General features: G+C 44.9%; 1 protein-coding gene across 1 annotated transcript; it reads left to right on the forward strand.

Annotated features, from left to right (window-relative positions):
* The first annotated feature begins 1288 nt into the window (after window positions 1–1288).
* LOC116353932 (zinc finger protein 684-like) lies at window positions 1289–15230 on the forward strand. Its single transcript, XM_031791716.1, has 3 exons — window positions 1289–1548; window positions 7046–7495; window positions 13658–15230. The coding sequence occupies exons 1-3, from the start codon at window positions 1383–1385 to the stop codon at window positions 14800–14802; spliced, it is 1761 nt and encodes a 586-aa protein (XP_031647576.1). The 5' UTR covers window positions 1289–1382; the 3' UTR covers window positions 14803–15230.

Below are 15230 nucleotides of genomic sequence, written 5' to 3' on the forward strand. Positions count from 1 at the left end.
GCCAATCCGTCTGTTGTCTGTCTGTGTGCAAAAATGTGGGTGTTTTCATTACGGAAACCGTTTACCGTTTAAGAACCAACCAGAAGCAAACAGCGCAAACGGAACGAAACGGGGAGGGACCAAGATGAATTTGTCCAAAAGGGCTGTTTGACAAAGGAGAGCGATGGAATGTCGCATCAGATGACATGGCCTCTAGGGTTTGGGTGCCAACCCTGTTGTTCAGAGATGGAAAGTGGTTAGAAGAACGAAATACATAAAAATAGCTTCTTCCATCTGTCCAAGGCTATTTCTCATCCATTTTCACGATTCATGATATCATTTGAATCCTTTGGGAAATAATGATTTCCAGTGGACTCCAAATAACAGTGTTGTAAAGTACTTCAGTGAAAATACTTGAAAGTACTACTTAAGTCGTTTTGGGGGGTATCTGTACTTTACTATTTATATTTTTGACAACTTTTACTTTACTACATTCCTAAAGAAAATAATGTACTTTTTAAAAACGTAATATATTTTCCCTGACACCGAAAGTACTTGCTACATTTTGAATGCTTAGCAGGACAGGAAAATGGTCCAATTCACACACTTATCAAGAGAACATCCCTGAACATCCCTACTGCCTCTGATCTAGTGAACTCACTATACACACTTATCAAGAGAACGTCCCTACTGCCTCTGATCTAGTGAACTCACTATACACACTTATCAAGAGAACATACCTGAACATCCCTACTGCCTCTGATCTAGTGAACTCACTAAACACACTTATCAAGAGAACATCCCTACTGCCTCTGATCTAGTGAACTCACTAAACACACTTATCAAGAGAACATACCTGGTCATCCCTACTGCCTCTGATCTAGTGAACTCACTAAACACATGCTTCATTTGTAAATGATGCCAGAGTGTTGGAGTGTGCTCCTGGCTATCTGTTTTGTTTTAAATGATACTGCCTGGTTTGCTTAATATAAGAAATGTGAAAATATTTATACTTTTACTTTGCCACTTAAGTATATTTTATCAATTACATTTACTTTTGATACTTAAGTATATTTAAAACCAAATAATTGTATACTTTTACTCAAAGTATTTTACTGGCTGACTTTCACTTTTACTTGAGAATGAAAATTGGGTACTTTTACCACCCCTGCCTAATAAGGTCACTTTGTATGAATGCAAACTATAGAAATCCTATTAAATTGTTCTAATTTGAACCCCCATCCAACTAGCGGCGCTGTTTTGCGTTTCCGAGTTTGCTACCCGCTAGAACAAAGGATTTTTCTCAAATTCCTTGACTAGAACACGGAAGTAGATTTGAAGACGACACTTCTTGTGTGGGGTCAAGACATACTGACTGAGCTGAATAAGTTACTCAACTGAAAATGTCTAAACTACAGATGTTGCGTGTGTTTTTGAATGAGCGTTTAACGGCGGCTGCTGTGGAGATTTTCGGTGCAGTTGAGAAAACGGTAGTGGAGTACCAGGAGGAGAATGATCGGCTACGGAGACTGCTGCGGATCACACCGGAGATACAACTATGTAGAAGAGGTGAGTATATAGTGGTGTGGAGGAATAGTGTACCGTGTCTGGGAGAGACTTCACCATTAATTTTCTTGATTCAGGTTCATGCAAAAAACGTGAAACGTCGTTTTAAGTAACTATGCTATTTTTCGTCCTCGTCGAAGTTAATAAATAATGCACCCTCAAACTAATTGTACTAGTTATACAATCGTGTAACTAAGAAATTAGCTGGAAGGAAACTAACTATATTTATTATGTTGTAAGGAAACGGTGGCGAAGGATATCATTGCAAATTAACGCGGATCCAAGTTAAGTTCACACACACGACCATTCATGAGGTCTCTAACAAACAGATAGTGGTTCAGACCATTCATGAGGTCTATAAAACACACAGATACAGGTTCAGACCAGTCATGGGGTCTCTAACAAAAAGATAGTGGTCCAGACCAGTCATGAGGTCTCTAACAAACAGATAGTGGTCCAGACCAGTCATGAGGTCTCTAACAAACAGATAGTGGTCCAGACCAGTCATGAGGTCTCTAACAAACAGATAGTGGTCCAGACCAGTCATGAGGTCTCTAACAAACAGATAGTGGTCCAGACCAGTCATGAGGTCTCTAACAAACAGATAATGGTCCAGACCAGTCATGAGGTCTCTAACAAACAGATAGTGGTCCAGACCAGTCATGAGGTCTCTAACAAACAGATAGTGGTCCAGACCAGTCATGAGGTCTATAAAACACACAGATACCGGTCCAGACCATTCATGAGGTCTCTAACAAACAGATAGTGGTTCAGACCAGTCATGAGGTATATAAAACACACAGATAGTGGTTCAGACCAGTCATGAGGTCTCTAACAAACAGATAGTGGTTCAGACCAGTCATGAGGTCTATAAAACACACAGATACAGGTCCAGACCATTCATGAGGTCTCTAACAAACAGATAGTGGTCCAGACCAGTCATGAGGTCTCTAACAAACAGATAGTGGTCCAGACCAGTCATGAGGTCTCTAACAAACAGATACTGGTCCAGACCATTCATGTGGTCTATAAAACACACAGATAATGTTTGTGTTTATTGTCATAGTGACAACTGCAAATAATACTTCAATGTACATGTAGGCCTCATGAAAAATAACATAGTAACTCATACTTTTAAATGTAGCAATTCAACAACAATCCCTGTTTAGGCTGAGCATATTTTAAAGTATGTCATTGCCTCCTTGCTCAAGTGGTTTGCTAGTTTCTTTCAGTGTTTCTAATGGTTGTGAATTGCTTTCGGTCCTTTTCACTGTGATCTCTGTCTGTCCTGTGCGACTATTTGCATTGCATCAGTGGAACAATGTTAATAGAACCGAACGAAAGTGATCACAACAATGCACTTTATCTCCTCAACTTTCCCCAACTTTCTCCCTTTCTCCCTTTCCCCAACTTTCTCCCTTTCCCCAACTTTCTCCCTTTCCCCAACTTTCTCCCTTTCCCCAACTTTCTCCCTTTCCCCAACTTTCTCCCTTTCCCCAACTTTCTCCCTTTCCCCAACTTTCTCCCTTTCCCCAACTTTCTCCCTTTCCCCAACTTTCACCCTTTCCCCAACTTTCCCCTTTCCCCTGTGCCGTAGGCCTGTTTTACATTCAGCAATTAGCAAGAGCAAACCTGCTGCTTTCCCCTAATAGGCTATTTAGGCTTAGTATTTTTTATTTTTTTTACTAAATAAATGTCCTACAGCTTCTCCTGGGATTTCACGAGAAGAGGAATGGTCTATTGTGGGGAGGCTTGTGTAGCCTATAGCCAGTTGTGCACAATTTTCATCATAGGTTACACTTCAACTATGACAGACAAAATGAGAAGAAGAAAGAAATCCAGAAAATCACATTGTAGGATTTTTTATGAATTTATTTAGGCAAATTATGGTGGAAAATAAGTATTTGGTCAAGAACAAAAGTTTATCTCAATAATTTGCCAACAAAGTTTATATAACAATGACAGAGGTCAAACGTTTTCTGTAAGTCATCACAAGGTTTTCACACACTGTTGCTGGTATTTTGGCCCATTCCTCCATGCAGATCTCCTCTAGAGCAGTGACGTTTTGGGGCTTTTGCTGGGCAACACAGACTTTCAACTCCCTCCAAAGATTTTCTATGGGGTTGAGGTCTGGAGACTGGCTAGGCTACGCTAGGACCTTGAAATGCTTCTTATGAAGCCACTCCTTCGTTGCCCGGGCGTTGTGTTTGGGATCATTGTCATGATGAAAGACCCAGCCACATTTCATCTTCAATGCCCTTGCTGATGGAAGGTGGTTTTCACTCAAAATCTCACAATACATGGCCCCATTCATTCTTTCCTTTACATGGATCAGTCGTCCTGGTCCCGTTGCATAAAAACAGCCCCTAAGCATGATGTTTCCACCCCCATGCTTCACAGGAGGCATGGTGTTCTTTGGATGCAACTGAGCATTCTTTGTCCTCCAAACACGATGAGTTGAGTTTTTACCAAAAAGTTATATTTTGGTTTCATCTGACCATATGACATTCTCCCAATCTTCTTCTGGATCATCCAAATGCTCTCTAGCAAACTTCAGACGGGCCTGGACATGTACTGGCTTAAGCAGGGGGACACGTCTGGCACTGCAGGATTTGAGTCCCTGGTGGCGTAGTGTGTTACTGATGGTAGGCTTTGTTACTTTGGTCCCAGCTCTCTGCAGGTCATTCACTAGGCCCACCCGTGTGGTTCTGGGATTTTGCTCACCGTTCTTGTGATCATTTTGACCCCACGGGGTGAGATCTTGCGTGGAGCCCCAGATTGAGGGAGATTATCAGTGGTCTTGTATGTCTTCCATTTCCTAATAATTGCTCCCACAGTTGATTTCTTCAAACCAAGCTGCTTACCTATTGCAGATTCAGTCTTCCCAGCCTGGTGCAGGTCTACAATTTTGTTTCTGGTGTCTTTTGACAGCTCTTTGGTCTTGGCCATAGTGGAGTTTGGAGTGTGACTTTGAGGTTGTGGACAGGTATTTATACTGATAACAAGTTCAAACAGGTGCCATTAATACAGGTAACGAGTGGAGGACAGAGGAGCCGCTTAAAGAAGAAGTTACAGGTCTGTGAGAGCCAGAAATCTTGCTTGTTTGTAGGTGACCAAATACTTACTTTCCACCATAATTTGCAAATAAATTCATAAAAAATCCTACAGTGTGATTTTCTGGATTTTTTTTCTTATTTTGTCTGTCATAGTTGAAGTGTACCTATGATGAAAATTACAGACCTCTCTCATCTTTTTAAGTGGGAGAACTTACACAATTGGTGGCTGACGAAATACTTTTTTGCCCCACTGTGTGTGTGTGTGTGTGTGTATGTATATATATATATATATACACACACACACACACAGGGTACCAGTATGACTATATATACACTGCTCAAAAAAATAAAGGGAACAATAAAATAACACATCCTAGATCTGAATGAATGAAATATTCTTATTAAATACTTTTTTCTTTACATAGTTGAATGTGCTGACAACAAAATCACACACAAATTATCAATGGAAATCAAATGTATCAACCCATGGAGGTCTGGATTTGGAGTCACACTCAAAATTAAAGTGGAAAACCACACTATAGGCTGATCCAACTTTGATGTAATGTCCTCAAAATGAGGCTCAGTCGTGTGTGTGGCCTCCACGTGCCTGTATGACCTCCCTACAACGCCTGGGCATGCTCCTGATGAGGTGGCGGATGGTCTCCTGAGAGATCTCCTCCCAGACCTGGACTAAAGCATCCGCCAACTCCTGGACAGTCTGTGGTGCAACGTGGCGTTGGTGGATGGAGCTAGACATGATGTGCTCAATTGGATTCAGGTCTGGGGAACGGGCGGGCCAGTCCATAGCATCAATGCCTTCCTCTTGCAGGAACTGCTGACACACTCCAGCCACATGAGGTCTAGAATTGTCTTGCGTTAGGAGGAACCCAGGGCCAACCGCACCAGCATATGGTCTCACAAAGGGTCTGAGGATCTAATGGCAGTCCGGCTACCTCTGGTGAGCACATGGAGGGCTGTGCTCCAAAGAAATGCCACCCCAAACCATGACTGACCCACCGCCAAACCGGTCATGCTGGTGGATGTTGCAGGCAGCAGAACGTTCTCCACGGCGTCTCTAGACTGTCACGTCTGTCACGTGCTCAGTGTGAACCTGATTTCATCTGTGAAGAGCACAAGGCGCCAGTGGCGAATTTGCCAATCTTGGTGTTCTCTGGCAAATGCCAAACGTCCTGCACGGTGTTGGGCTGTAAGCACAACCCCCACCTGTGGACGTCGGGCCCTCATACCACCCTCATGGAGTCTGTTTCTGACCGTTTGAGCAGACACATGCACATTTGTGGCCTGCTGGAGGTCATTTTGCAGGGCTCTGGCAGTGCTCCTCCTGCTCCTCCTTGCACAAAGGCAGAGGTAGCAGTCCTGCTGCTGGGTTGTTGCCCTCCTTCGGCCTCCTCCACGTCTCCTGATGTACTGGCCTGTCTCCTGGTAGCGCCTCCATGCTCTAGACACTGACAGACACATCAAACCTTCTTGCCACAGCTCGCATTGATGTGCCATCATGGATGAGCTGCACTACCTGAGCCACTTGTGTGGGTTGTAGACTCCATCTCATGCTACCACTAGAGTGAAAGCACCGCCAGCATTCAAAAGTGACCAAAACATCAGCCAGGAAGCATAGGAACTGAGAAGTGGTCTGTGGTCACCACCTGCAGAACCACTCCTTTTTTTTTTTTTTTTTTTTTTTTACCTTTATTTAACCAGGCAAGTCAGTTAAGAACAAATTCTTATTTTCAATGACGGCCTGGGAACAGTGGGTTAACTGCCTGTTCAGGGGCAGAACGACAGATTTGTACCTTGTCAGCTCGGGGGATTGAACTCGCAACCTTCCGGTTACTAGTCCGACGCTCTAACCACTAGGCTACGCTGCCGCCCCTTTGTTGGGGGTGTCTTGCTAATTGCCTATATTTTCCACCTGTTGTCTATTCCATTTGCACAACAGCATGTGACATTTATTGTCAATCAGTGTTGCTTCCTAAGTGGACAGTTTGATTTCACAGAAGTGTGATTGACTTGGAGTTACATTGTGTTGTTTAAGTGTTCCCTTTATTTTTTTGAGCAGTGTATATACAGGGTACCAGTATGACTATATATATTCACAGGGTACCAGTGTATATATACACACACACACACACACACACACACACAGGGTACCAGTAATATGGACCACCTAGATCTATGAGAGGGACATTTTCGTTTTTTCTGAATATCTGTGTTAAGTTTTGTTTTGTCGTCTACATTTGTGTTTCCATTCAACACTGAATGTCAATGTTTGTATCTGGTTTTTCGTATTGGAACATCATAAACAGATCATTAAAAAATATATTAAAATGTTTTTTGTCGGTGTCAACAAAAGCCTTTAGAAATGGCATTGTGCACTCAGGCATGTCTGTATAGGTGACCTCTGACCCTCCTCTCCTTCCCTCCAGACTCCCTGCAGGTCTCTGTTTCTGAAAAGGGGGTTCCCCCTGAGCAGCAGCACTGTGAGCAGGAGTGGAGTCCCAGTCTGGGACAGAAGAACCCAGAGACCAAACAGATTAAAGAGGAACAGGAGGAAGTCAGGACCAGTCAGGAGGAAGAGCAGCTTCAAGGGTTCTTTGATACCAAAGACTCCATTTTCACTACTTCCTGTGTGAAAAGTGAATGTGATCTGGAGAACCCATGTCAAGAAGCCGTACTAGCTCAACACCCAACTCTCAGTCCACTGAAAACGTCTAAACTACAGTTGTTGAGTGTGTTGTTAAATGAATGTTTAACGGCATCTGCTGCTGTGGAGATTTTTGGTGCGATTGAGAAAACTGTAGCAGAGTACCAGGAGGAGAATGATCGGCTACGGAGACTGCTGCGGAGGACACCAGAGATACAACTATGTAGAATAGGTTTGTACATAGATCTACTGATAGTTAGCAATAGTTCTAGTAAATTAATAAACTGTTTAGGCTTTCAGTGGTCACCATTTCAACATTTTGTAGAAGTGGTTTAGCCCCAACGTGGCAGTGCTTTCCCTTTGCTTGGACAGCAGCTCCACACACTTATGTTTCCATTCTGACTCCAGTGCCACATTGGTGATGTGATTCATTTCTAAACACCCACTTCTCCTTATATGGTTCCTTTCAAAACACCCACTTCCCCTTATATGGTTCCTTTCAAAAGGCCCACTTCCCCTTATATGGTTCCTTTCGAAACGCCCACTCCTTTCGACACACCCACTTTTCCTGAGAGATGACATACAGTAGGTGGCAGCATTGAGACCCTGAGGGTTGACTGCTCTGAGGGTTGACTGCTCTGAGGGTTGACTGCTCTGAGGGTTGACTGCTCTGAGGGTTGACTGCTCTGAGGGATGACGTCACAGCTGGATACTGCATGCCCCTGTGCCCCATAATGTCTCTGGTCCAGGTTAAGACTCCCAACAGGGTCATCAGGGGGGATCAGCCAATGAAGTTGGAAGTCCCTCCCACTTGACGACATTAAAATGGTGGAAGCCCTTAATGGCGCTGCCCAGGGTAATACTGCCTTTTGGCCACTAGAGGCCTCTGTCATTCTCTATGTGGTTTCCCTATCCTGACGAGCACTACATTTTCCCTCTTGCTACTTGTCCTCCTGATGTCACATACAGTATGTATTCAGCAGTATGTGGACACCCCTTCAAAGTAGTGGATTTGGCTATGTCAGCCACACCTGTTGCTGACAGGTGTATAAAATTGAGCACACCCCCATGCAATCTCCATAGACAAACATTGGCAGTAGAATGGCCTTACTGAAGAGCTCATTGACTTTCAACGTGGCACCGTCATAGGATGCGAACTTTCCAAGTCAGTTTGTAAAAATTTCTGCGCTGCTAAAGCTGACCCCCGGTCAACTGTCAGTGTTGTTATTGTGAAGTGAAAAGCTCTAGGAGCAACAACGTCTCAGCCGCAAAGTGGTAGGCCACTCAAGCTCACAGAGCGGGACCACCGAGTGCTGAAGAGCGTTTTGCTTAAAAATGTTATGTCCTCTGTTGTAACACTCACTACCATGGCCGAGCAGCCGCACACAAGCCTAAGCTCACCATGTGCGATGCAAAGCTTCGGCTGAAGTGGAGTAAAGCTCGCCGCCATTGGACTCTGGAGAAGTGGAAACACGTTCTCTGGAGAACACTACCTGCCCCAATGCATAATGCCAACGGTAAAATTTTGGTGGAGGCAGAATAATGGTCTGGGGCTGTTTTTCATGGTTCGGGCCCCTTAGTTCCAGTAAAGGGAAATCTTAACGCTACAGCATAGAATGACATTCTAGACCGGTCCTAGTCGATCATCAAATATTTCTGTAGAAAAGCCCACAAACGATAAAGGCTTGTGCTACTTTTTTTATTTTTTATTGTGTTGAGCTGTTGCCGGTAGGTGCACTTGATTCAGCAGCCCTACTGTACCACTGTTGCCGGTAGGTGCACTTGATTCAGCAGCCCTACTGTACCACTGTTGCCGGTAGGTGCACTTGATTCAGCAGCCCTACTGTACCACTGTTGCCGGTAGGTGCACTTGATTCAACAGCCCTACTGTACCACTGTTGCCGGTAGGTGCACTTGATTCAGCAGCCCTACTGTACCACTGTTGCCGGTAGGTGCACTTGATTCAGCAGCCCTACTGTACCACTGTTGCCGGTAGGTGCACTTGATTCAGCAGCCCTACTGTACCACTGTTGCCGGTAGGTGCACTTGATTCAGCAGCCCTACTGTACCACTGTTGCCGGTAGGTGCACTTGATTCAGCAGCCCTACTGTACCACTGTTGCCGGTAGGTGCACTTGATTCAGCAGCCCTACTGTACCACTGTTGCCGGTAGGTGCACTTGATTCAGCAGCCCTACTGTACCACTGTTGCCGGTAGGTGCACTTGATTCAGCAGCCCTACTGTACCACTGTTGCCGGTAGGTGCACTTGATTCAGCAGCCCTACTGTACCACTGTTGCCGGTAGGTGCACTTGATTCAGCAGCCCTACTGTACCACTGTTGCCGGTAGGTGCACTTGATTCAGCAGCCCTACTGTACCACTGTTGCCGGTAGGTGCACTTGATTCAGCAGCCCTACTGTACCACTGTTGCCGGTAGGTGCACTTGATTCAGCAGCCCTACTGTACCACTGTTGCCGGTAGGTGCACTTGATTCAGCAGCCCTACTGTACCACTGTTGCCGGTAGGTGCACTTGATTCAGCAGCCCTACTGTACCACTGTTGCCGGTAGGTGCACTTGATTCAGCAGCCCTACTGTACCACTGTTGCCGGTAGGTGCACTTGATTCAGCAGCCCTACTGTACCACTGTTGCCGGTAGGTGCACTTGATTCAGCAGCCCTACTGTACCACTGTTGCCGGTAGGTGCACTTGATTCAGCAGCCCTACTGTACCACTGTTGCCGGTAGGTGCACTTGATTCAGCAGCCCTACTGTACCACTGTTGCCGGTAGGTGCACTTGATTCAGCAGCCCTACTGTACCACTGTTGCCGGTAGGTGCACTTGATTCAGCAGCCCTACTGTACCACTGTTGCCGGTAGGTGCACTTGATTCAGCAGCCCTACTGTACCACTGTTGCCGGTAGGTGCACTTGATTCAGCAGCCCTACTGTACCACTGTTGCCGGTAGGTGCACTTGATTCAGCAGCCCTACTGTACCACTGTTGCCGGTAGGTGCACTTGATTCAGCAGCCCTACTGTACCACTGTTGCCGGTAGGTGCACTTGATTCAGCAGCCCTACTGTACCACTGTTGCCGGTAGGTGCACTTGATTCAGCAGCCCTACTGTACCACTGTTGCCGGTAGGTGCACTTGATTCAGCAGCCCTACTCTACCACTGTTGCCGGTAGGTGCACTTGATTCAAAAGTCCTACTGTACCACTGTTGCCGGTAGGTGCACTTGATTCAAAAGTCCTGTGCACCGGGTAAGCAAAGTGTTCCCATGAGACAAACTACGCCTACCTGGCGGACCGGCAAATCTGTGACTAAATCAAGTGCACCTACTGCGCTGCCCAATCGGATAGGTTAAATCACCGTGGCTACAGAGCTTCCATGACCCTGGCCACAGCCAAGTTTAAGCTACTAGCTTACGTCAGATTTAATATCTTTTAAAATATCACCACAGAGAGACTGTCAACGAATACAGCAAAGAGTTGCTGTTTTTTATGAGTGATTTTAAGTTTATATTCAGCACTGTCACTGCTTTTATTCAACACTATTACAAAACAAAAATGGTTTTGAACGGTCATCCAAGTCGGAAACTCGGGCATCTTTCCAGAGCTCCGACTTTTTGACCTGAAGATCACTGATGTCGTGATTTGACCTCGTTTACTATCAGATGCATGTACCGTCAGTCCAGTAAAATAAACAAACTAATTATTTCAATTCATGCTCCACGGTGCCTCTCAAGCGCTAAACCAACTGATCAATTTTGAAAGCTCGAGTTTTGAAATATAATATGGTCAGATAAATAATATTGGCATGCCAATCATATAGCCAATATGCTGTGATAATTTATTAGGCCTAGTGCCCAGACCTCACTCCTACAACTGTTTGTGTGAGGTTAATGTAAAAAAAACAAATCTGTGCGGTAGATCTCAGCTTTCTTTTTGACTGCGAAAATAATCTTGCCTCAAAGGTTGGTGACCACTGTTCTAGATGATTCTGTGCTTCCAGTTTGTGGCAGGCCGTTTCGTGCTTCTGCAAGACAATTCCCTAGAGCACAAGTGAGGTCCGTACAGAAATGGTTTGTCAAGTTCAGTTTGGAAGAACTTCACTGGCCTGCACAGAGCCCTGACCTCAACCCCATTGAACAACTGGGATGAATTGGGACGCCTACCGAGAGCCAGGCCTAATCGCCCAACATCAGTGCCCAACCTCACTAATGCACCTGTGGCTGAGTGGAGGCAAATCCCACCATCGATGTTCCAACATCTAGTGGAAAGCCTTCCAAAGGGGGGAAAGCAAAGGGGGGGACCAACTACATATTAATGACAAGCAGGTGTCCACATACATTTGGTCATGTAGTGTACTCAGCATGTGTCCACATACGTCTGGTCATGTAGTGTACTCAGCTGGTGTCCACATACGTTTGGTCACGTAGTGTACTCAGCTGGTGTCCACATACTTTTGGTCATGTAGTGTACTCAGCATGTGTCCACATACGTTTGGTCACGTAGTGTACTCAGCTGGTGTCCACATACGTTTGGTCACGTAGTGTACTCAGCTGGTGTCCACATACGTTTGGTCACGTAGTGTACCTTGCTGTTCTGATGGTTTATTGGGCGTGCAGCTAAATTATAGTTCTAAGAGATCTTTGTCTTGTGAATTTGTCAAGTAGCGTCTGTTGTAAATAATTGTGTTGAGCTTGTTCGCTAGCTCATACACGTCCGCTAGTGTTAGCATTTGCATTAAGAATGAATGGGTATTTAGCATGTTAGCTAGCGATGTTAGCCTTGTTAGCATAAGTCATTTTGTGGTGCTGGTTGGCTATTGCAATTGGTGTAAATCGCTCTTGTATATTCTGTTTATGTAATGTAGATGTACCTACACTCTTTTACTGGTCGTTTAGCATGTCTACGAACCAATTAGCCTGTTTGGTTCATTGGATTGTGGCTGGACAAATGCCTGTTGTATTGTATAGCAGGTACCTCACCTGTGCAGTGTTTTTAACGGGGGCATAAAATATAGCAATACTATAATCTACGTTTTATTATGACTTCGCACTGGATAGGATTCTCAGTTATCTGAACCAAGAGTGGTCAGATGTGTGTGTTTGAATGTGGACATCTCTTTCCATTAAATCAATCAATGAAATGTATTTATAAAGCCCTTTCTACATCAGAAGATGTCACAAAGTGCTTATACAGAAACCCAGCCTAAAACCACAAAACAGCAAGCAATGTAGATGTAGAAGCACGGTGGCTAGGAAAAACTCCCTAGAAAGGCAGAAATCTAGAGAGGAACCAGGCTCTGAGAGGTGGCCAGTCCTCTTCTGACTGTGCCGGGTGGAGATTATAAACCTAGAGAGGAACCAGGCTCTGAGAGGTGGCCAGTCCTCTTCTGACTGTGCCGGGTGGAGATTATAAACCTAGAGAGGAACCAGGCTCTGAGAGGTGGCCAGTCCTCTTCTGACTGTGCCGGGTGGAGATTATAAACCTAGAGAGGAACCAGGCTCTGAGAGGTGGCCAGTCCATCTGGCTGTTCTTCAAGATGTTCAAACATTAATAGATGACCAGCAGGGTCAAATAATAAGCACAGTGATTGTAGAGGGTGAAACAGGTCACCACAGGAGTAAATGTCAGTTGGCTTTTCATAGCCGATCATTCAGAGGTCGAGACAGCAGGTGCGGTAGAGAGGAAGAGAGAGGGTTGAAAAGGTAGCGGGGCAAGGTAACACATCAGGGTTTATAGACACAGACAAAACAACAGAAATTGGATCAGCAGCACGACCAGGTGGACTGTGGACGGGGACAGCCTCATCCCTGTTCCCATCCATTAAACTCCCCTTAACCCGGACATCTCTTCCCATTAAACCCCCCTAACCCGGACATCTGCCTCATCCCTGTTCCCATCCATTAAACTCCCCTTAACCCGGACATCTCTTCCCATTAAACCCCCCTTAACCCGGACATCTGCCTCATCCCTGTTCCCATCCATTAAACTCCCCTTAACCCGGACATCTCTTCCCATTAAACTCCCCTTAACCCGGACATCTGCCTCATCCCTGTTCTGATCAGACATGCTGTACTGGATGCTAACCTTAACCTAAAGGTTCTTATGCCAATCATGGTCTTTCGATCCTCTAAAACATACACTATTTTTCAGATGTTCAAAGATTGTTAAGGGTTAGACTGTGTCGGTGGAACTTTTGTTCTCATTAGCAACAGTGTGTTCAATAGTAGGCATGTTAACCCACCACCTATATGGCTTGTGTGAAGGAAAGCAAATACCTAGCTAGCTGTCTGCACTCAGGCTGTATAGATCATAGAGATCTATAATTCATGAGTGATTCCACATTATGTTATAAATAACCTCTGCTCCTCCTCTCCTTCCCTCTAGACTGCCTGCAGCTCTCTGTCTCTGAAGAGGAGGTTCCCCCTGAGCAGCAGCACTGTGAGCAGGAGTGGAGCCCCAGTCTGGGGCAGGAGGACCTAGAGACCAAACAGATTAAAGAGGAACAGGAGGAAGTCAGGACCAGTCAGGAGGAAGAGCAGCTTCAAGGTCTAGAGCCTGATATCATGAAGTTCATATTCACTCCTTCCTGTGTGAAAAGTGAATGTGATCAGGAGGACCAAACCCAGACTGTGGAGAACAGAGAGAGAGACTCTAAACCAGTGAATCTCACACCTTTTGTCACTGTGACCCACATTAAGGGTCTCAACATTCCCTGTGACCCTCCAGATAATCAAAACAATGCCTCCAGACACAACTCAGCTGTAAGCAATGACCCAGTAGGACTTGATAGTAGTCCACCATTGGATCCCAACCCACCAATGGGGGAACACTGTTCCAAAACTGGCACCACGCCTAGAAAAACTCACCACTGCCGTGACTGTGGTGAAATGTTTGCTCTGAAAGCTGACCTGCAGAGACATGTGACTCTCACCAAGAAGAGACTCAGTGAATGCAGCTTCGGCAATAAACACTACAACTCCACCTGTAAACTGAAGGCCCATGTCCAACCCTGTATCTGTCCAGTTTGTGGAAAGACCATCAAACACAAAGGAGATCTGTCCAGGCACATGAGTATTCACACAGGAGAGAAACCATTTGTCTGTGGTGACTGTGGGAAAAGCTTCAGTCAGAAGGGAAACCTGAACTTGCACAAACTGACTCACACAGGAGAGAAACCATTTAGCTGTGGTGACTGTGGGAAAAGCTTCAATCAGAAGGGAGACCTAGGGAAACATATATTGACTCACACACAACAGAAAACATTTAGCTGTGGTGTCTGTGGGAAAAGCTTCTATCATAAGGGGAACCTTACAGATCATATACGGACTCACACAGGAGAGAAACCATTTAGCTGTGGTGACTGTGGGAAAAGCTTCAATTTGAAGGGCAACCTAAGGAAGCATAAACTGACTCACACAGGAGAGAAACCATTTAGCTGTGGAGACTGTGAGAAAAGCTTCACTCAAAAGTCTAACCTGCTGACGCATGTGAAAAACATCCACAAAGGAGGAAAACAGGATGAAAATTAGGACAAAGATCTTCTGTCGGAAGATGGGAATTAAAAGGCAGGATGTGGACAACAAAAGCAAAGCAACTCTGGATCATTCATGATGTGGGATTCAGATAAATACATGTGTGCTGAACAGACTTTTGTAAAGCTTTCTATGTAAATAAAGTTTGATTTGATTTCAATGATGATGTAACAATCCAACAGTTCAGAGTTTACTATTTGCAAGTGAGGTGGTCCTCCCCTAATCTTTTGCTTCGGCCTGATGATTATATCAGCACATTTTGTGAACGTGGTCATTTAAAATGTGTATACAATTAGCTTTGTTTTTGTGGATAAATTTACTCCTGACAGATATCTTTTATGAAGTTTTGCATTTTAGAATGTCTCAATGTACTGAGAGAATGGTCTGACTTGAGGTTTTCGATATATTAAAACATGTTTACTTTA

The sequence above is a fragment of the Oncorhynchus kisutch genome, linkage group LG16 (genome assembly GCF_002021735.2).
Source record: "Oncorhynchus kisutch isolate 150728-3 linkage group LG16, Okis_V2, whole genome shotgun sequence".
Taxonomy (NCBI): domain Eukaryota; kingdom Metazoa; phylum Chordata; class Actinopteri; order Salmoniformes; family Salmonidae; genus Oncorhynchus; species Oncorhynchus kisutch.

What these genes read in the sequence shown, in the direction of transcription:
- LOC116353932 (XM_031791716.1), top strand. Translation starts at nt 1,383, where the DNA reads ATGTCTAAACTACAGATGTTGCGTGTGTTTTTGAATGAGCGTTTAACG. An exon ending in GATACAACTATGTAGAAGAG is followed by an intron (nt 1,549 to 7,045) that starts GTGAGTATATAG and finishes CCTTCCCTCCAG; the next exon opens with ACTCCCTGCAGGTCTCTGTT. An exon ending in GATACAACTATGTAGAATAG is followed by an intron (nt 7,496 to 13,657) that starts GTTTGTACATAG and finishes CCTTCCCTCTAG; the next exon opens with ACTGCCTGCAGCTCTCTGTC.